Here is a 20,815-nt window from a genome sequence, read left to right on the forward strand (position 1 = left end):
AGAAACCGTCGTGGTGTTGCAAATGCTCATGGACCGTCCACCCACACAGGTGGATCCATAACATATGCTGAATGGTCTGATAAATTGGTTAGTATTTTCACATAAGAAAAAAAAATTATGCATGGTTGTTGATGGAAATATGATGTAATGTGATAAAATTATCATGAAAAATATTACAGATTGTTGTGCGATTGAATTGTGAGATTTTTGTTAATTTCTAGCAGGGGAAAATGTCAAAATATAGGGGAAACTCTGCACATTTTTATTTTCGTTTCATAATAAATTTCAATAATTTATTGTTTATGCATGTAATAAATAGCTTCTGATAACTGTTTATTTTTGTCTAGGAGAAAGAATTGGATAGAAAGCCAACTCCAACTGAGTTGTTTGTCCATACTCACACTCGAAAGCATGACAAGGAAACTTTTGTGGACAAAAAATCCAAAGAGATGCATGTATGGTACTCTTTTATTTATTTAACTACAATTTTTTTATTACATACAGGACGCTATAGCAACTAGGAGGGAGGAGCTGACACAAACCACACCTGACAACATTGATGAAAACCAACTTTATTTAGACGTAGTCGGAGGCGGGAAGAAGAGACAGAAAGTGTATGGCCTTGGATCCGAATCATCCACTTTTTACCCATTAGTTGGAGCATCTTCTAGCAGGGTGTCTGCATCATACAATTATCAAAATGCTGCATTACAACGACGAGTACAAGAATTTGAGAAACAGCTTGAGGATGAGAGGCAAGCAATGACAGAACGAATGGATCAAATGAAGTTGGAAATGGAGACGAATATGGAACTCATGAGAAGCTCTATGATGGAAGAAATGATGAGATTAGTCAGAGACCTGCCAACATCTCTGCCTCCGCCTCCACCTCCACAAAATTAAGAGTTTAGAATTTTATATTTGACTTATTAAACTTTAGTACGCTTTACTTTTCTTCTATGAATTTTATATTAATTTATTATATGTAGTGATTATATCTATTTTGAATATTATTATTATTATTATTATTATTATTATTATTATTATTATTATTATTATTATTATTATTATTATTATTAGCATTAGCATTTTCTTATTAATTTTTCACTTTTGATTTAATTTTAAAATATTTTAAAAATTGAAAATTTAAAAATTACATATATAAATTAAAAATACCGACTAAAATATATAATTGATACATTTTTTTAAATTAAAATAAATACATAATGACTTATTTTTTAATTTTAAAAATAAAAAAATATTACCGACCACAACTTTAGTCGGTACGTTTTTTAAAAATAAAATATATATTGATAAATTACCGACTAACATCATTCAGTCAGTAATTACCAATTAAGATATAGACAGTAAATAGTGACTATTTTCTCTCCTTACCGACCATCTATAAATTACCAGCTAAATTTACCTACAAACTGTGATGTCGCTATTTAATTTTAAATAATTAAAAAAAGTACCGACCATAACTTTTAGTTGGTAACTTATGAAAATTAAAATATAATTTGCACTTTACTGACTAAACGTTTTGTCGGTAATTACCAACTAACTTTTAGTCGGTAAATAGTAGAATTAATCCTTATTGCCAATAATCAGCCTATAAAAAATACCGACCAATGCACACATTTTACCGACTAAAAGTTAGTCGGTAATTACCGACTAATAATTTAGTCGGTAATTAATAGCAACAACTTAAATACTGATTAATATCAATTTGGTCGGTAACGAAAATTACCGACTAATTAACCATATATTTAGTCGGTAATTATAGTCACTATATTTTTAATTTCTTTTAGTGTTATATCTAGAAAATTGAATAAAAATACTTGAACAATTGAAAAAAGAAAAGCGTATTTAAATTTAGTCTTTACACAGTAAAATTTTTATTTTCATACTGGAATATATTTTTCATAATATTATGTTTTCAAAAGACGGAGACCAACTAAATAGTAGTTTGATTAGTATTAAAAAACTAAATAGTAAATTTTTTCATATATAAGATAATGATTATGTATTTATTTGAAAAGATCACATATTTATTTTTTTAAATAAAATATTGAATTGAAAATTAGTTTGTCAAAAAAATATTATTATTGCCTTCAGAAACGTTGTTGTTTATGGTTTTTTGTTTTGTTTTTGAGAGACAAACATAAAATCTGTTGAATTGAATTGTTTTGTTACTGTTTTCTCTTTTAAGTATTCTCTCGTTATTGCATTTCATTTTGTGGTGACTGTTTTTAAGTGAGACCCCTTTCTATGGAGTAATTATATGCTATTATCCCAATTTCATGTAGGATATTCTACCTTAAAAAGTAAATCAATAATATAATAATAAATTAGCAATGGTAGGTTCCATTAAAAAAGTATTTTCTGATGTATTAAAAACAGTTTTTTCTTTAAAAAAAATTATAACTACCTTTTTCAACTAGTTGTAATGTTTTAATTAGTTTGTCATTCCATGTGTTAATCCTACATGGAATAACAGAGTTATAATATGATTTCTCCTTTCTATCTCTTATGTACATATTTATGTGCAGACAGCTAGGAATTTACTAAGAACTCAGATGTACATCCTGAGAGGAAAATAACATTCAAAAATCGTCAAATGTGAAGATCTAATCATGTGAAAATATGCAAGTTGATATTAAAATGTAATGGTAGAACTAAATTTGCAATAACAAAGACTCGATAAATGCTCCACTAAGCTTAGGTACGATATTGCTACTTCTGGTCCAAACCCGCACAAGAAGACCATTGATTAGAACATTCAGTTGCTGGACTTTGTACAATGTGCGCAGCAGAATCATGCTCCCCAAGACATCATTTGCTTCATTCTGTAGAAATGGACTCTCCCTGTGCTTCTTCCTTTGATTCTTCATTTGCTTCATCAATTACTATCTGTGAATTAGAACTAGATGCAACCTCCTCCAATATTTCATTTGCTTCGTTCAGTATAGTAGGACTGTCCGCAATCTTTTTCCCTTTACTGTTCTTCTGCAAGTCCTTGTCTATGCCACCATGAGAAGCAGAATGCTCATTTGAAACTCCATTTGCTTCATCGAGTAAAACAAGACTCTCCACTAAAGTGTCCAAATAAAAGGAGCGTGCATTGCCCAAAATTTCAGTGGCCGAGATTTCTTCTGTCTTTGGATCATAGAAAACTAGCCCTCCAGCTATGTTTGCCAATAGAACCTCACCACTTTGCCTAAATGCAACTAACCTTCGTATCCCTGCCAAATGTGAAATATTGAAAAGATTGGTCCAAGATCCTGGAACACCATATTCTTTCATCTTCCAAACTGAAAAGCAGCCTTCCTCTGTCAATTTCGTAATAGCAACCAGCAAAAGTGATCCATCAGAAACTGCAACATCAATAAAGTAATATTTCTTAACCAAACAATCTGGTACCTCCATTTCCCCAAACACCTCTTCTCCCAAAGAAAACGACACAATCGCATCGCATGCACCAGGCCCATTAGGTGGCTTAGTGGCAACCCAATGACAAGTTCCATTCAGAAAAGCAGACGTTGAGAAATCAGCGATGACATATTTCAGATCATTATTATCAACCTTTCTCCAACCCCTACTTCTCAAACTGTAAATCTCAACCAAAGGCGGAATCTTATCAAATTTAAAATTACTATCTGGCAAATACACTATTCTCACAAGCTTATAATCATCAGTAGCGGAATCAAAGCCAAACCCAAGTAAGTGTTTATAGAATCCATGTGAGGTAAACGTAATATTAGGACAAGGAATGTTAACAATCTTTCTAACACTAGGGTTCCATAAAGCAGCTCCATTAGTGTATTTGCCATAAACACCATAAGATAGACAAAAGACCCCATTACAAGAACCCACTATATCAACAAAACGCTTTAAGTCTTTAAATGGGTAATCAAGTTCTTCAATAGGGTTTGCAGGGAAAGACTCATCTGGGTATAGCAAATAACGCACATTTTCTTTAAATGACCAAACAAGTCCTCTGGTGCTGTAACTAAAGAAAAGTATTCCACTGTTTCTTGCAGCGGTTTTCTTGAGATGGTGGGCTATGAAAGAAGGGTTGGTGATTAAAGAGTACCAAGTCTTGGAAACGCACCTGCATATGAGGATTGATTTCACTGGCAATCTTGACAAAATTTCTTCCAGCAATTCTCGAGTCAGATGATCAGACATTTTTCTTTTTGTTCTTCTTGCTGCGTCTGCTCCGTTTTATTGAGCTATGGATCTATTGGCTCTGAAAAAATACTAGGCCTGCTCAGAAGTGGCTTGCCCCGTTATCGAGCTAGAGTGTTGAGCTGGCAATGTATAGTTAGGCAGCAGTTATATGTTTCTTTGTATATAAACAATAGAAGATTCTGGAATAGAGGCCGTTACTCTTTCTTTCTACACATAATTTTTCTTCTTCTAGTAATTTCAAAATAAAAATTATTAAAATATAAAGATTTTCTTTTAAGGAATTGAAGAAGCAGTTACTGCACGTGTTCTTAATTATTAAACAAATTTTAAAGGCTTACGATAAAATAATTAAACAAATAAAACCCTCATTTTATTATTTTATATATTTGTTTTTGTTAATTTAATATTTAAGAAATTTTTAAATAAAATGAGGTTTTTTTTTTAAGATAGAATAAATTATTATTTAGTTCTGTATTTTAATAAAATTAATTATTTAGTTTTTATATTTTAAAAAATATATTATTTAGTTTTTATATTTTACTTCCGTTAAACTATTTAGTTTCTCTATTAATTTTTCCGTTAGTTAATACTGATTAAATTACTATTTAATCTCTTTATTTTAGTAAAATTAATTAATTAGTCTTTATATCTTAGAAAAACATATTAATTGATCTCTATAATTTGACTCTATAAATTATTTACTCTTATAATTATTGTTTATACGTAAATTACCCTAATTTTTTTCTTTCTCATTCTCTTCATAAAAATAGTATAAGCAATCTACATAAAAAAAATTAATTTTCTTAAATTTCTAAATAATCAAGGGAAATTATTTCCCAGCAGAGAAGCACACAAAAAAGATGTCCAAAAAATTAAAAATTAAAAAATATTAAATTCAAATTTAATTTTCACATAACAAAATTTCAATTTTTTTTCAGGAATATATTTTTTGAAATACTATATTTTTCAAAATATATAGACAAATTAATTAGTTTCACTAAAATAGAGAAACTGAATAGTGATTTTTTAAAATACATAATCAATTAAATAATTTTCTTCAAATAAAAGAACTAAATAATAATTTGAATATCAAAAAATTTAATAAAACGGCTAAATAATTTAATAAAAAAAGTAAAATATATCAACTAAATAAGTGTACGCATTAACTTTATACTAAAGCACAAACTTAGGTGCTAAATATTTTCCTTACCATAATGAAACTTTAACATCCCATCAAAAGGAATTAATTTACAAATAACAGAGACTTGTTAAAATGCTCCATTAAGCTTACATAGGCTGCTGCTGCTATTCTGGTCCATGCTAGCACAAGAAGACCATTGATTTTGAATATTGTTTGCAGTAGAACGATGCTCCTATGCTTCTTCCTTTGATTCCACATTTGATTCATTAATTAACATGTGTGAACTAGAAATAGATGCATCCTCCTCCAAGATTTCATTTGCTTTACTGTTCTTCTTCAAGTCCTACTTGTCTACACCCTCAGAAGAAAGAATAATGATCCTTTGAAACTCCATTCGCGTCATCACCCTCAGAAGCTTCCTCTTCTGTAAATTCATTTGCTTCACTGAGTAAAACAAGACTATCCACAAAAGCATCAAAGCGTACATCGCCCAAAATTTCTGCATCAAAGATTTCTTCTGTCTTTGGATCATAGAAAACTAGCTTTCGACCTCCTTTTGCCAATAGAACCTTACCATTTAGCCTACAAGCTACTAACTTTCGTATTCCTTACAAATGTGAAATATAGAAAAGTTTGGTCCAAGATCCTGCAACACTATATTCTTTCATCATCCAAACTGAAAAATCCTCTTCTTCTCCAATCAATTTCATAAAATGAACCAGCAGAAGTGATCCATCAAACACTGCAACATCCATAAAGAGATATTTGTTAACCAAACAAATCTGGTACCTCCATTTCCCCAAACACCTCTTCTCCCAAAGCAAACGACACAATCACATCGCCTGCAACAGCCCCCTTTTGTCGCTTAGGGGCAACCCAATTACAAGCTCCTTTCAGAAAAGCAGACGTTGAGCACTCGGGGATGGCATGTCTCAGATCATTATGAACCATTCTCCAACACCTACTTCTCAAACTGTAAATCTCAACCAAAGGCGGAATCTCATAAAAGTTAAAATCACTATCTTGCAAATACACTACACTCACCAACTTAAAATCATCAGTAGTGGAATCAAAACCAAACCCAAGTGAGTGTATATAGGGTCCATGTGAGGTAAACGTAACATTAGGACCAGGAATGGCAATAAACTTTCTAACACTAGGGTTCCATAAAGCAGCCCTACCAGTGTATTTGCCATAAACATCATCAGATAGACAAAAGACCCCATTACAAGTACTCACTATATTAGCAAAACGCTTTAAGCCTTTAAACGCTTTAATCCGATGGACATTTTTCGTTCTATCCTTTTAAAAATATAATGGAATTTAGTTCTTTACTCTTACGAAAAGAAATTGAATAAGAAAAATAAATAGAAAAGAAATGAAAGTAAATCTAATCTCTCCCATAAATTATTAAAATATGATAGAATTTTTTGAAAAAAAAAATTATACTCTCTTTTATGTTTAAAGATATTTAATAAATATAATATAAGTAATACATTTATTCTCCTATTTCTCTTTTTTTTACTCTATTTAGAAGAAAATACTTTAGGTCAATTAAGAGGATTTGAGAAATGAAAATTTTCTTTTATTCTGTTTATTTCTCCTCTTTTTTCTTCTATTTTTATTTTAATATCTAAATAAAAGATCAATATCGGAGGAATTAAATTTCTTTTCTTTTACCTTCCATTCATATTCATCAATTCAAACAAAGGGTTAGAGTTCAAATTACATATATTAAGAAACAAGCATAAAATAGAAAAAAAATAATAAAACATCTAATTTCATTGATTAAAATCTCAGTATCTAGTCCAAAACACCATGCAAATGTACATTCTAACATTCAAAAATCAAATGGGAAGACCTAATCATATGAAAATATGCACATGACATGTTGTAATAGGGTCTAGCTGATCAAGATTCAAGACTCAGAGCTATGTTTTAAAGTTGATATTAAAATCCAATGGTAGAACTAAATTTGCAATCACAAAAACTCGATAGATGCTCCATTAAGCTTATGTACGATAGAGCTACAACCACTACTAGCTCTGGTCCACACTAGCACATGAAGACCATTGATTTGAACACCCAGTTGCTGGAATTTGATACAATGTGTGCAGGAGAATCATGCTCCCCAAGACACCATTTGCTTCATTCTGTAGAAATTGACTCTCCCTGTGCTTCTTCCTTTGATTCTTCATTTGCTTTATCAATTACTATCCGTGAATTAGAACTAGGTGCAACCTCCTCTAAGATTTCATTTGCTTCGTTCAGTATCATAGGACTGTTGGCATTCTTCTTCCCTTCACTAATCTTCTGCAAGTCCTTGTCTACGCCATCAGGAGAAGAAGAAGGCTCCTTTGAAACTCCATTTGTGCCATCATCCTCAGAAGCTTCCTCCTCTGCAAATTCATTTGCTTCATCGAGTAAAACAAGACTCTCCACTAAAGTGTCCAAATAAAAGGAGCGTGTATTGCCTAAAATTTCTGTAGCCGAGATTTCTTCTGTCTTTGGATCATAGGAAACTAGCTCTCCATCCACTTTTGCCAGTAGAACCTTACCATTTTGCCTAAATGCAACTAACCTTCGTATCCATTCCAAATGTGAAATATTGAAAAGTTTGGTCCAAGATCCTGGAACACCATATTTTTTCATCATCCAAACTGAAAAACACCTTTCCGTAGTAAATTTCATAAAAAGAACCAGCAAAAGTGATCCATCAAACGCAGCAATATCCATAAAGATATATTTCTTAACCAGACAATCTGGTACCTCCATTTCTCCAAACACCTCTTCTCCCAAAGCAAAGGACACAATCACTTCGCTTATACCATCCTCCTTAGTGGCAACCCAATGACAAGCTCCATTCAGAAAAGCAGACGTTGAGCCCTCGCGCATGACATATTTCAGATTATTATCAACCTTTCTCCAACCCCTACTTCTCAAACTGTAAATCTCAACCAAAGGCGGAAACTCATTATAGTTAAGAGTACTATCTTTCAAATACACTACTCTCACCAACTTATAGTCATCAGTAGTGGAATCAAAACCAAACCCAAGTGAGTGAATAAAGGGTCCTTTTGAGGTATAGGCTAATTAATTAAATGAAAATACTTAAATAATTAAAAAAAAAACACATGTAAATTTAGTCTTCCCACAGCTGTTCATTTTCATTTATAAATATATTTTTCATAATATTATGCTTTTCAAAAGACATAAACTAATTAATTAGTTTTACTAAAATTGAAAGATTTTACAGTAATTTGATTGGTATTAAAATTTATTAACTTGTAGAAACTTTAACAAAAATTTTCCAGAGAGACGCATTTATTCATATATGCAAGTATCTATGCATGCAATTATTAGGACCTAAATATGTACGATACGGCTACTTCTGGTCGAAACTAGCACAAGAAGACCATTTGCTTCATTGTGTAGAAATGGACTCTCCCTGTGCTTCTTCCTTTGATTCTCCATTTGCTTCATCAATTACAATCTATGAATTAGAACTAGAAGCAACCTCCTCCAAGATTTCACTTGTGCCATTATCCTCAGAAGCTTCCACTTCTGTAAATTCATCTGTTTCATTGAGTAAAACAAGACTCTCCACAAAAGTATCCAAATAAAAGGAGTGTGCATTGCCCCGAATTTTTGTATCAAAGATTTCTTCTGTCTTTGGATCATAGCAAACTAGCTGTCCAAATAATTTTGCCAATAGAACCTTACCACTTTGCCTAAATGCAACTAACTTTCTTATCCATTTCAAATGTGATTTAAAATCAGGAATATCGAAAAGTCTGGTCCAAGATCCTGGAACACCATATTCTTTCATCATCCAAACTGTAAAACAGCCTTCCCCAGTCAGTTTAAAAGATGCAACCAGCAGAAGTGATCCATCAAAAACTGCAACATCCACAAACTGGTATTTCTTAACCAAACAATCTGGTACCTCCATTTCTCCAAACACCTCTTCTCCCAAGGAAAACGACACAATCGCATCGCATACACCAGGCCCATTAAGTGGCTTAGTGGCAACCCAATGACAAGCTCCATTCAGAAAAGCAGACGTTGAGAAATCAGCGATGACATATTTCAGATCATTAGTATCAACCTTTCTCCAACCCCTACTACTCAAACTGTAAATCTCAACCAAAGGCGGAATCTTATCAAAGTTAAAATTACTATCTGGTAAATACACTATTCTCGCAAGCTTATAATCATCAGTAGCGGAATCAAAGCCAAATCCAAGTAAGTGTTTATAGAATCCATGTGAGGTAAACGTAACATTAGGACAAGGAATGTTAACAATCTTTCTAACGCTAGGGTTCCATAAAGCAGCTCCATCAGTGTATCTGCCATAAACACCATAAGATAGACAAAAGACCCCATTACAAGAACCCACTATATCAACAAAACGCTTTGTGTCTTTAAATGGGCAATCAAGTTCTTCAATAGGATTTGCAGGGAAAGACTCATCTGGGTATAGCAAATAACGCACATTTTCTTTAAATGGCCAAACAAGTTCTCTGGTGCTGTAACTAAAGAAAAGTAGGCCACTGTTTCTTGCAGCGGTTTTCTTGAGATGGTGGGCTATGAAAGAAGGGTTGGTGATTAAAGAGTACCAAGTCTTGGAAACGCACCTGCATATGAGGATTGATTTCACTGGCAATCTTGACAAAATTTCTTCCAGCAATTCTCGAGTCAGATGATCAGACATTTTTCTTTTTGTTCTTCTTGCTGCGTCTGTTCCGTTTTATTGAGCTATGGATCTACTGGCTCTGAAAAAATACTAGGCCTGCTGAGAAGTGGCTTGCCCCATTCAATTTATGGAATTGGCGGGAACAGTTATCGAGCTAGAGTGTTGAGCTGGCAATGTATAGTTAGGCAGCAGTTATATGTTTCTTTGTATATAAACGATAGAAGATTCTGGAATAGAGGCCGTTACTCTTTCTTTCTACACATAATTTTTCTTCTTCTAGTAATTTCAAAATATTCTTTCATAATTTTTCTACACAAATTATTAAATTGAATATTAATTCCAAAATAAAAATATTATTTAATATTATTATTAAAATATAAATATTTTCTTTTAAGGAATTGAAAAAGTAGAAATTCAAATAAAACTGAGAGAAATTCTAGAATTGTAGTACATTACTGCACATATTCTTAATTATTAGATAAATTTTAAAGGCTTACGATTAAATAATTAAACAAATAAAACCCTCATTTTATTATTTTATATATTTGTTTTTGTTAATTTAATATTTAAGAAATTTTTAAATAAAATGAGGTTTTTTTAAGGTAGAATAAATTATTATTTAGTTCTGTATTTTAATAAAACTAATTATTTAGTTTTTATATTTTAAAAAATATATTATTTAGCTTTTATATTTTACTTCCGTTAAACTATTTAGTTTCTCTATTAATTTTTTTGTTAGTTAATACTGATTAAGTTACTATTTAATCTCTTTATTTTAGTAAAATTAATTAATTAGTCCTTATATCTTAGAAAAATATATTAGCTGATCTCTATAATTTGACTCCATTAATTATTTACTTTTATAATTATTTTTTATTTCTAAATTACCCTAATCATTTTCCTTCTTATTCTCTCTTCATAAAAATAGTATAAGCAACCTACATAAAAAAAAAATCAATTTTCTTAAATTTTTAAATAATTAAGGAAAATTATTTCCCATAAGAGAAGCACACAAAAAAGATGTCTAAAAAAATTAAAAATGAAAAAAAATTAAATTTAAATTTAATTTTCACGTAACAAAATTTCAATTTTTATTGAGGAGTATATTTTTTTAAATATTGTATTTTTCAAAATATATAGATAAATTAATTAATTTCACTAAAATAAAGAAACTGAATAGCGATTTTTTAAAATACAAGATCAACTAATTGATTTTCTTAAAATAAAAAGACTAAATAATAATTTAAATAGCATAAATATTAAAAAATTTAACAAAATAACTAAATAATTTAACAAAAAAAAGTAAAATATATGAACTAAATAAGTGTATGCATTAACTTTATACTAAAACAGGCTATGAGTATTCTGAAACTCGGTATTTAGTCTAGAACACCATGCAGATGTAACACGTATGTTACATAACATTCAAAAGTCCAATGGGAAGACCTAATCATATGAAGATATGCACATGAAATGCTGTATTAGGGCCTAGTTGATCAAGACTCAAGACACAGAGCTATGCTTCAAAATGCTAGAACTAAAGCACAAACTTAGGTGCTAAATATTTTCCTTACCACAATAAAACTTTAACATCCCGTCAAAAGGAATTAATTTACAAATGACAGAGACTTGTTAAAATGCTCCATTAAGCTTACATAGGCTCCTGCTGCTACTCTGGTCCATATATGCTAGCACAAGAAGACCATTGATTTTGAATAATGTTTGCAGTAGAACGATGCTCCCCAAGATACCGTTTGCTTCATTCTGCAGAAATGAACTCTTTCTATGCTTCTTCCTTTGATTCCATCATTTGATTCATTAATTAACATGTGTGAACTAGAAATAGATGCATCCTCCCTCCTCCAAGATTTCATTTGCTTTACTGTTCTTCTTCAAGTCCTACTTGTCCACACCCTCAGGAGAAGAATAATGATCCTATTTTCAAATTTCTTTTGCTGATTTTAAAAATATAATGGAATAAGAAATTGAACAAGAAAAATAAAGAGAAAAGAAATGAAAGCAAATCTAATCTCTCCAATAAATTATTAAAATATGATAAAAACAATGTTTTTTTGGAAAAAAAAAATATATAATTAACTCTCTTTTATGTTTAAAGATATTTAATAAATATAATATAAGTAATACATTAATTCTCCTATTTCTCTTTTTTTTACTCTATTTAGAAGAAAATACTTTAGGTCAGTTAAGAGGATTTGAGAAATGAAAATTTGAGAAATGAAAATTTTCTTTTATTCTGTTTATTTCTCCTCTTTCCTCTTCTATTTTTATTTTAATATCTAAATAAAAGATCAATATCGGAGGAATTAAATTTCTTTTCTTTTACCTTCCATTCATATTCATCAATTCAAACAAAGGTTAGAGTTCAAATTACATATATTAAGAAACAAGCATAAAATAGAAAAAAAAAATAATAAAACATCTAATTTCATTTATTAAAATCTCAGTATCTAGTCCAAAACACCATGCAAATGTACATTCTAACATTCAAAAATCAGATGGGCAGACCTAATCATATGAAAATATGCATTGTAATGGAGTCTAGCTGATCAAGATTCAAGACTCAGAGCTTTTTTTTTAAAGTTGATATTAAAATCTAATGGTAGAACTAAATTTGCAATCACAAAAACTCGATAGAGGCTCCATTAAGCTTATGTACGATAGAGCTACAACCACTACTAGTTCTGGTCCACACTAGCACATGAAGACCATTGATTTGAACATCCAGTTGCTGGAATTTGATACAATGTGTGCAGGAGAATCATGCTCCCCAAGACACCATTTGCTTCATTCTGTAGAAATTGACTCTCCCTGTGCTTCTTCCTTTGATTCTTCATTTGCTTTATCAATCGTTGAATTAGAACTAGGTGCAACCTCCTCGAAGATTTCATTTGCTTCGTTCAGTATCATAGGACTGTTGGCATTCTTCTTCCCTTCACTGACTTCTGCAAGTCCTTGTCTACGCCATCAGGAGAAGAAGAAGGCTCCTTTGAAACTCCATTTGTGCCATCATCCTCAGAAGCTTCCTCCTCTGCAAATTCATTTGCTTCATCGAGTAAAACAAGACTCTCCACTAAAATGTCCAAATAAAAGGAGCGTGTATTGCCCAAAATTTCTGTAGCCGAGATTTCTTCTGTCTTTGGATCATAGAAAACTAGCTCTCCATCCACTTTTGCCAATAGAACCTTACCATTTTGCCTAAATGCAACTAACCTTCGTATCCATTCCGAATGTGAAATATTGAAAAGTTTGGTCCAAGATCCTGGAACACCATATTTTTTCATCATCCAAACTGAAAAACACCTTTCCGTAGTAAATTTCATAAAAGGAACCAGCAAAAGTGATCCATCAAACACAGCAATATCCATAAAGATATATTTCTTAACCAGACAATCTGGTACCTCCATTTCTCCAAACACCTCTTCTCCCAAAGCAAAGGACACAATCACTTCGCTTAGACCATCCTCCTTAGTGGCAACCCAATGACAAGCTCCAGAAAAGCAGACGTTGAGCCCTCGCGCATGGCATATTTCAGATTATTATCAACCTTTCTCCAACCCCTACTTCTCAAACTGTAAATCTCAACCAAAGGCGGAAACTCATTATAGTTAAGAGTACTATCTTTCAAATACACTACTCTCACCAACTTATAATCATCAGTAGTGGAATCAAAACCAAACCCAAGTGAGTGAATAAAGGGTCCTTTTGATGCATAGTTAACTTTAGGAAAATGAATTTTAACAATCTTTCTAACACTAGGGTTCCACAAAGCAGCTCTGTAAGTATTAATGCCACCAACATTATCAGATAGACAAAAAACCCCATTACAAGAACCCACTATATTAACAAAACCCTTAACGCCTTTAAATGGGCAATCAAGTTCCTCGACAGGGTTTTCAGGGAAACCCTCATCTGGGTATAGAAAATAACGCTCATTATCTGACTCTGTGTCTAGTTCTGCGGTAGTGCTGTACCTAAAGATAAGTAGGCCACTGTTTCTTGGAGCGGTTTTCTCGAGATGGTGGGCTATGAAAGAAGGGTTGGTGATCAAAGAGTACCAAGATTTGGAAACGCACCTGCATTTGAGGAGTGATTTCACAGGCAATCTTGACAAAATTTCAGTAAGCAACTTTTGAGAAAGACGATCCGACATTTTTTCTTTTTTCTCAAGATGTGACATTTTGCTTCTTGTTCTTCTTGTTGCGTCTGCTCTGTTTTACGGAGCTATGGATCTCCTGGCTTTGAAAAAATTACTGAGCCTTAAGGCAGGCGCATTTAGTTTAACGAATGGAAATAAGAAAAATGAAATTTGGCGGGAACAGTTACCGTTGAGCTGGCAATGGGGTTAGGTACTAGTTGTACGATAAAGAATAGAAGATCTTTCTTTGTATACTTTTAATAATTACAGTACTGACGCTGTTAAAATTAATTATTAAAATTAATTATATTTTTCACTTATGAATTAAATTAAAATAATTAATTTTTTAATAAAATTACATAAAAATAACTTCTAAATATTTAAGTATGTGATTAAAAAGTATTTATATTTTTATTTGATTAAATAATAATTTTAAAACAAATAGATAACTTATAAATAAGGTATCGTCACTTATGACTTTTAACTTATTTTAATTAATTTTTTTAATTTATAAATCAAATCAAATATTAATTTGCACATAACTTTCTATTTATAAGTAGCTTTGATCAACGTATAAATTAAACTAAATATTCTCTTATTTTTAGTCAATTAAACTATTTACGAAAAGTATCAATTTTTTCATTGGTTAATGAATTTTAATTTCAATGAAATTATTATTTAATTTCTTTATTTTGATGAAATATTTAGGAAGTTCTTGTATTTTAAAAACTTTAGCTCTTCCCCTTTTTTTTATATTCAAATTTTTCAGATTTTCTCTTCTTTTTTTTCTCTCATTTTATTTTTATTTTTCATCTTTTGATAAATGCTACAAGCTTTCTGCTTTCTATGTAAAAAGATTAATAAGTTGTCTTAGATCTCCAAGGAATAAAGGCAATAATACGGAAAAATTATTTCTCAATAGAAAAAACATAAAAAAATGTCTAAAGAATTGAATGAAAATAATAAAATAATTAAATAATAAAAAAAATATGTAAATTTAGTCTCCACACAGCTTTTCATCTTCATTTATAAATATGTTTTTCATAATATTGTGTTTTTTAAAAGACATAGCCTAACTAATTAGTTTTATTAAAATAGAGAAATTATATAGTAATTTAATTGGCATTAGAATTTATTAACTAATAGAAACTTTAACAAAAATTATCCAGAGAGACGCATTTATTCATATATGCAAGTATCTATGCATGCAATTATTAGGACCTAAATACGTCCGATAGTGCTACTTCTAGTCGAAACTAGAACTAGAAGCAACCTCCTCCAAGATTTCACTTGTGCCATTATCCTCAGAAGCTTCCACTTCTGTAAATTCATCTGTTTCATTGAGTAAAACAAGACTCTCCACAAAAGTATCCAAATAAAAGGAGTGTGCATTGTCCCGAATTTTTGTATCAAAGATTTCTTCTGTCTTTGGATCATAGAAAACTAGCTGTCCAAATAATTTTGCCAATAGAACCTGACCACTTTGCCTAAATGCAACTAACTTTCTTATCCATTTCAAATGTGATTTAAAATCAGGAATATCGAAAAGTTTGGTCCAAGATCCTGGAACACCATATTCTTTCATCATCCAAACTGTAAAACAGCCTTCCCCAGTCAGTTTAAAAGATGCAACCAGCAGAAGTGATCCATCAAAAACTGCAACATCCACAAATTGGTATTTCTTAACCAAACAATCTGGTACCTCCATTTCTCCAAACGCCTCTTCTCCCAAGGAAAACGACACAATCGCATCGCATACACCAGGCCCATAAAATCGCTTATTGGCAACCCAATGACAAGCTCCATTCAGAAAAGCAGACGTTGAGCGCGCAGTGATGACATATTTCAGATTATTATCAACCTTTCTCCAACCCCTACTTCTCAAACTGTAAATCTCAACAAAAGGCCGAATCTCACCAAAGTTAAAATGCGAGTACACTATTCTCACAAGCTTATAATCATCAGTAGTGGAATCAAAGCCAAACCCAAGTGAGGGTATATAGGGTCCATATGAGGTAAACGTAACATTAGGACAAGGAATGTTAACAATCTTTCTAACGCTAGGGTTCCATAAAGCAGCTCCATCAGTGTGTCTGCCATAAACACCATAAGATAGACAAAAGACCCCATTACAAGAACCCACTATATCAACAAAACGCTTTATGTCTTTAAATGGGCAATCAATTTCTTCAATAGGGTTTGCAGGGAAAGACTCATCTGGGTATAGCAAATAACGCACATTTTCTTTAAATGGCCAAATAAGTTCTCTGGTGCTGTAACTAAAGAAAAGTAGGCCACTATTTCTTGCAGCGGTTTTCTTGAGATGGTGGGCTATGAAAGAAGGGTTGGTGATTAAAGAGTACCAAGTCTTGGAAACGCACCTGCATATGAGGATTGATTTCACTGGCAATCTTGACAAAATTTCTTCCAGCAATTCTCGAGTCAGATGATCAGACATTTTTCTTTTTGTTCTTCTTGCTGCGTCTGTTCCGTTTTATTGAGCTATGGATCTATTGGCTCTGAAAAAAATACTAGGCTTGCTGAGAAGTGGCTTGCCCCATTCAATTTATGGAATTGGCGGGAACAGTAATCGAGCTAGAGTGTTGAGCTGGCAACGTAGTTAGGCAGCAGTTATATCTTTCTTTGTATATAAACAATAGAAGATTCTGGAATAGAGGCCGTTACTCTTTCTTTCTACACATAATTTTTCTTCTTCTAGTTATTTCAAAATATTCTTTCATAATTTTTCTACACAAAATATTAAATTGAATATTAATTTCAAAATAAAAATATTATTTAATATTATTATTAAAATATAAAGATTTTCTGATATGAGTCTCCAATTTCCAATCTGATTTTGTTACAGAATTGTAGTTACTGCACGTGTTCTTAATTATTAAACAAATTTTAAAGGCTTACGATTAAATAATTAAACAAATAAAACCCTTATACCAAATGAGTGTATGCATTAACTTTATACTAAAACTCGGTATTTAGTCTAGAACACCATGCAGATGTGACACGTATGTTACATAACATTCAAAAATCCAATGGGAAGACCTAATCATATTAAGATATGCACATGACATGCTGTATTTAGGCCTAGTTGATCAAGACTCAAGACACAGCTATGCTTCAAAATGCTAGAACTAAAGCACAAACTTAGGTGCTAAATATTTTCCTTACCATAATGAAACTTTAACATCCCGTCAAAAGGAATTAATTTACAAATAACAGAGACTTGTTAAAATGCTCCATTAAGCTTACATAGGCTGCTGCTGCTATTCTGGTCCATATATGCTAGCACAAGAAGACCATTGATTTTGAATAATGTTTGCAGTAGAATGATGCTCCCCAAGATACCGTTTGCTTCATTCTGCAGAAATGAACTCTCTCTATGCTTCTTCCTTTGATTCCCCATTTGATTCATTAATTAACATGTGTGAACTAGAAATTGATGCATCCTCCTCCAAGATTTCATTTGCTTTACTGTTCTTCTTCAAGTCCTACTTGTCTACACCCTCAGGAGAAGAATAATGATCCTTTAAAACTCCATTCGCGTCATCACCCTCAGAAGCTTCCTCTTCTGTCAATTCATTTGCTTCACTGAGTAAAACAAGACTATCCACAAAAGCATACAAAATAAAGGAGCGTACATCGCCCAAAATTTCTGCATCAAAGATTTCTTCTGTCTTTGGATCATAGAAAACTAGCTTTCCACCTCCTTTTGCCAATAGAACCTTACCATTTAGCCTACAAGCTACTAACTTTCGTATTCCTTACAAATGTGAAATATAGAAAAGTTTGGTCCAAGATCCTACAACACTATATTCTTTCATCATCCAAACTGAAATATCCTTTTCTTCTCAAATTATTATAACAAGCACGCAAATCTAAAGCACACACACAAATTACAAAATCACACAATATTGAAAAGAGAAGAAGAATAACACTGTGACGCCCCTTACCCGTCTATTGTATAGCCGAGCAAGAAGTGTCACATTCGGTGCCGGAGCACTCTATCTTGTCTTGTCATGTCTATTGTAAATTTTAATGTCATTTAAATCAGGTAATTTATGTGTAGAAATTTTTTTTTTATATATCTTATTTATGTGGAGACCGGACAGATCCTCCTCTGCTTTATTAGCATCCGCGGGTTCCACTATCACCTGTTAACATATTCATAGTCATCTCACATATTTCCATATCATATTCTCTTTTATCATATCATTCACAACTATTTATGAGATCTCAAAATGAAGTGTCATCTATTGCATTCATATGGAAATTCATAGATAATAAATTATAAGTTTTCATTTCAAGTCCAAAATGAAATACATCATAAACTAGTAATTACATCATGACTAAACATAATGAACCAAAATACTAGTCTATACATGAGCCCTACCAAAATACAAAAGACCGGTGAGGTGACTTTGAACAATGGCAGATCTGATCAGAGCTCTGTCGATTGCACTCAGTGGTCTTCTTCTTTGACTTGGGGTGATCTCTCGGTACCTCTGCGATGGAAAACCAACGCGCTAAGCATAACGCTTAGTGGTGCATAATTTATAATAACAATAATTTAACATTTGAAATAATATTTGCAACTCATAATTTCTGGGTCTTTTATATTTTTGTTACTCTTTGGAAATAATTAACATTATGAGGATCTTTTATGATTACTTATTGTATTTTAAGTCTTAATTAATTTTTATCAGTGTCCAAGAAACCTATAACAAACTATAAAAGCTGGATGCACGGGTATATACTGGCTAGACAGCCATATGTCTATCCAATATACGTCTGTCAGGCATGAGGACAGCTGTCGGGCACGAGGCCAGCTGTCAGGCATGAGACCCGCTGTCAGGCTTGTAAAGCCAGAAATAAAGTAGGCACAATGGTAAGTAAGTCGGCATATAGCCTATAGAATAATCATACCAGACATATATTGTCAGTTCATGATTTTCTCGGTAGGCAGTACTGCTAGCTATAGTCCCTAATTGGTATACCAATTTATCCAAACTAAATAAATAAGTCTAGGTATATTATGGGCAATTAAACATTTTTAATTAATTTAGCACTATTCACTATTACTATTTTCTAGTACTGTTCATTGGTACCTTTAATTTCATATTAATAGGACATTAGTCCTAATTTACATATTCATATCATTTTTAATATTTAATTTTCCTTATGAGTATTTTAATTATCCTATATAGCATTCTTTCCATGAACCTTTCTTTAGGTTCATGTTGATGTGTTATCTTTATCTAGGAATTTGACTAGGTTAGGATGTCTATTTAGTCACACTTTCTTCATAACAATTGCTCCTCTATGTTTAAACTTGAATTTCAATTTTCGAATCATTGAATTTGGGGTTATAGAACTCAAGTTATGGTCAAAATACCAAAGAAATAGTATTTTGAGATAATTTCTGGGTTGGCAATTTTAGTGACTAAAATTGTGCTAACAATTTGATTTGGTTAAAGGCAAAACTAGGTCAAGTGGTCTTCATGAAAAGTGTAGCCCTATGTCTAAGCTTTCCATTGATGAAATTTTAGGTCATTTGAACCAGTATAGAGAGAGTTATGACCAAATGAACACATACTGTTCATTTGGTCATTTTCTGGGTTAGCAGTGTTTGGTCATCCGGGTTTGGGCAGAGAATTGGTCATGATTTTGACAGAATTTGGGCAGGGTTTCTTCTTGAAAAATGAAGGTTTGGATGTCCCAAAACACCTCCAATTGGCCTCATACCAATTGGGATCACACATTGTCAGTTAGGGTTCAACAAACACACTAGACTCATTGAGTCCCAACCTGCAGAAAATTTGACACTCCCAAAATTCAATCTCCTCCTTCTCCAAATTCCAAATAAGCATACATGTCACTTCTATTATCATCAATCTCAACACAATTAGGTCAAATTCAAAAATGTCACAAAATCCCCACTTTCAAGTGTACAACCCTAATTTCAAACATCAAATTCACATATATAACCATGAAATCAATTCCCACATATCATACCTTGTTAATTAACTTCCCTAACTAAACTAAAACCAACAAAATTCATCATTTTCATGGTTCCTCTAGGGCTGCCAAATTCAAGGGTTTCTGTCCCAAATTTTTCTTTTTAATTTCATGTAAATCTTCACTTGGTTTAGCATGATTTTCATGCTTAAAGAAGAGATTAAGAGTTTTGAGCACTAACCTTTTTGGGTGTCTTGCCAAACTTCAATTTTTTTTTTTGCTTCTTTTTGGTATCTATAGCTTCCTTAGGGTGTAGGGACTATTTTTTGTAAAGGGAGCTATGAGTTTTGGTGTGTGGAAGCTTGGAAAATCAAGCTTGAAAGCTTGACAAAAATGGTGGAGAGGGAGCACAAAGGTGGACTGCAAGAGAGAGGGAGAGTGGGGAAGAAGATGGAGAGAAAAGTAGGTGGGTTTTGTCTCTTGTGCTTTATATATTTATGTGTACTTAATTTGTTTTAAATTTTCATAAACCTTTTTCTTTTCTTTTCTTTTCTTTTCCTTTCTTTTCGTTTCCTTTCTTTTCTTTTCTTTTCTTCTCATTTCCCTAATTCAAATTCATAATTTTTAATTTGTGTTAATTATTTTATTCTCTAAA

At 32.0% G+C, this 20,815-nt stretch overlaps 5 protein-coding genes and 1 pseudogene across 5 annotated transcripts; all 6 read right to left on the reverse strand.

The window, feature by feature from the left end:
* Positions 1-2,844: 2,844 nt before the first annotated feature.
* Positions 2,845-4,191, reverse strand: LOC110673654 (F-box/kelch-repeat protein At3g23880-like). Its single transcript, XM_021836787.2, has one exon. It carries the CDS (start codon positions 4,189-4,191, stop codon positions 2,845-2,847), a length of 1,347 nt encoding a protein of 448 aa, XP_021692479.2.
* Positions 4,192-5,694: 1,503 nt separating this feature from the next.
* Positions 5,695-7,022, reverse strand: LOC110673653 (F-box/kelch-repeat protein At3g06240-like). The gene is made up of 3 exons (XM_058150590.1): positions 7,016-7,022; positions 6,109-6,573; positions 5,695-5,942 (listed from the first exon to the last, which is right to left on the reverse strand). The coding sequence occupies exons 1-3, from the start codon at positions 7,020-7,022 to the stop codon at positions 5,695-5,697; spliced, it is 720 nt and encodes a 239-aa protein (XP_058006573.1).
* Positions 7,023-7,483: 461 nt separating this feature from the next.
* Positions 7,484-8,809, reverse strand: LOC131181978 (F-box/kelch-repeat protein At3g06240-like). The gene is made up of 2 exons (XM_058150591.1): positions 8,719-8,809; positions 7,484-8,424 (listed from the first exon to the last, which is right to left on the reverse strand). The coding sequence occupies exons 1-2, from the start codon at positions 8,807-8,809 to the stop codon at positions 7,484-7,486; spliced, it is 1,032 nt and encodes a 343-aa protein (XP_058006574.1).
* Positions 8,810-8,828: 19 nt separating this feature from the next.
* LOC131181979 (F-box protein CPR1-like) lies at positions 8,829-11,905 on the reverse strand. The gene is made up of 3 exons (XM_058150592.1): positions 11,783-11,905; positions 10,106-10,185; positions 8,829-10,062 (listed from the first exon to the last, which is right to left on the reverse strand). The coding sequence occupies exons 1-3, from the start codon at positions 11,903-11,905 to the stop codon at positions 8,829-8,831; spliced, it is 1,437 nt and encodes a 478-aa protein (XP_058006575.1).
* A 1,050-nt stretch (positions 11,906-12,955) lies between these two features.
* LOC131181980 (F-box protein CPR1-like) lies at positions 12,956-14,205 on the reverse strand (annotated as a pseudogene).
* A 1,228-nt stretch (positions 14,206-15,433) lies between these two features.
* Positions 15,434-16,645, reverse strand: LOC110654985 (F-box protein CPR1-like). Its single transcript, XM_058150593.1, has one exon. The coding sequence runs from the start codon at positions 16,643-16,645 to the stop codon at positions 15,434-15,436; it is 1,212 nt and encodes a 403-aa protein (XP_058006576.1).
* Positions 16,646-20,815: the final 4,170 nt, after the last annotated feature.

The sequence above is a fragment of the Hevea brasiliensis genome, chromosome 8 (genome assembly GCF_030052815.1).
Source record: "Hevea brasiliensis isolate MT/VB/25A 57/8 chromosome 8, ASM3005281v1, whole genome shotgun sequence".
Lineage (NCBI taxonomy): Eukaryota > Viridiplantae > Streptophyta > Magnoliopsida > Malpighiales > Euphorbiaceae > Hevea > Hevea brasiliensis.

What these genes read in the sequence shown, in the direction of transcription:
- LOC131181978 (XM_058150591.1), bottom strand. Translation starts at nt 8,809, where the DNA reads ATGGAGAATCAAAGGAAGAAGCACAGGGAGAGTCCATTTCTACACAAT. An exon ending in AGTTTCGACCAGAAGTAGCC is followed by an intron (nt 8,425 to 8,718) that starts GTATCGTACATA and finishes TTAATTAATTAG; the next exon opens with CCTATACCTCAAAAGGACCC.
- LOC110673654 (XM_021836787.2), bottom strand. Translation starts at nt 4,191, where the DNA reads ATGTCTGATCATCTGACTCGAGAATTGCTGGAAGAAATTTTGTCAAGA.
- LOC110654985 (XM_058150593.1), bottom strand. Translation starts at nt 16,645, where the DNA reads ATGTCTGATCATCTGACTCGAGAATTGCTGGAAGAAATTTTGTCAAGA.
- LOC131181979 (XM_058150592.1), bottom strand. Translation starts at nt 11,905, where the DNA reads ATGAAATCTTGGAGGAGGGAGGATGCATCTATTTCTAGTTCACACATG. An exon ending in TCTGCAGAATGAAGCAAACG is followed by an intron (nt 10,186 to 11,782) that starts GTATCTTGGGGA and finishes TCAACACTCTAG; the next exon opens with CTCGATAACTGTTCCCGCCA. An exon ending in CTAGTATTTTTTCAGAGCCA is followed by an intron (nt 10,063 to 10,105) that starts GTAGATCCATAG and finishes CGCAGCAAGAAG; the next exon opens with AACAAAAAGAAAAATGTCTG.
- LOC110673653 (XM_058150590.1), bottom strand. An exon ending in GGAGGTACCAGATTTGTTTG is followed by an intron (nt 5,943 to 6,108) that starts GTTAACAAATAT and finishes CACATTTGTAAG; the next exon opens with GAATACGAAAGTTAGTAGCT.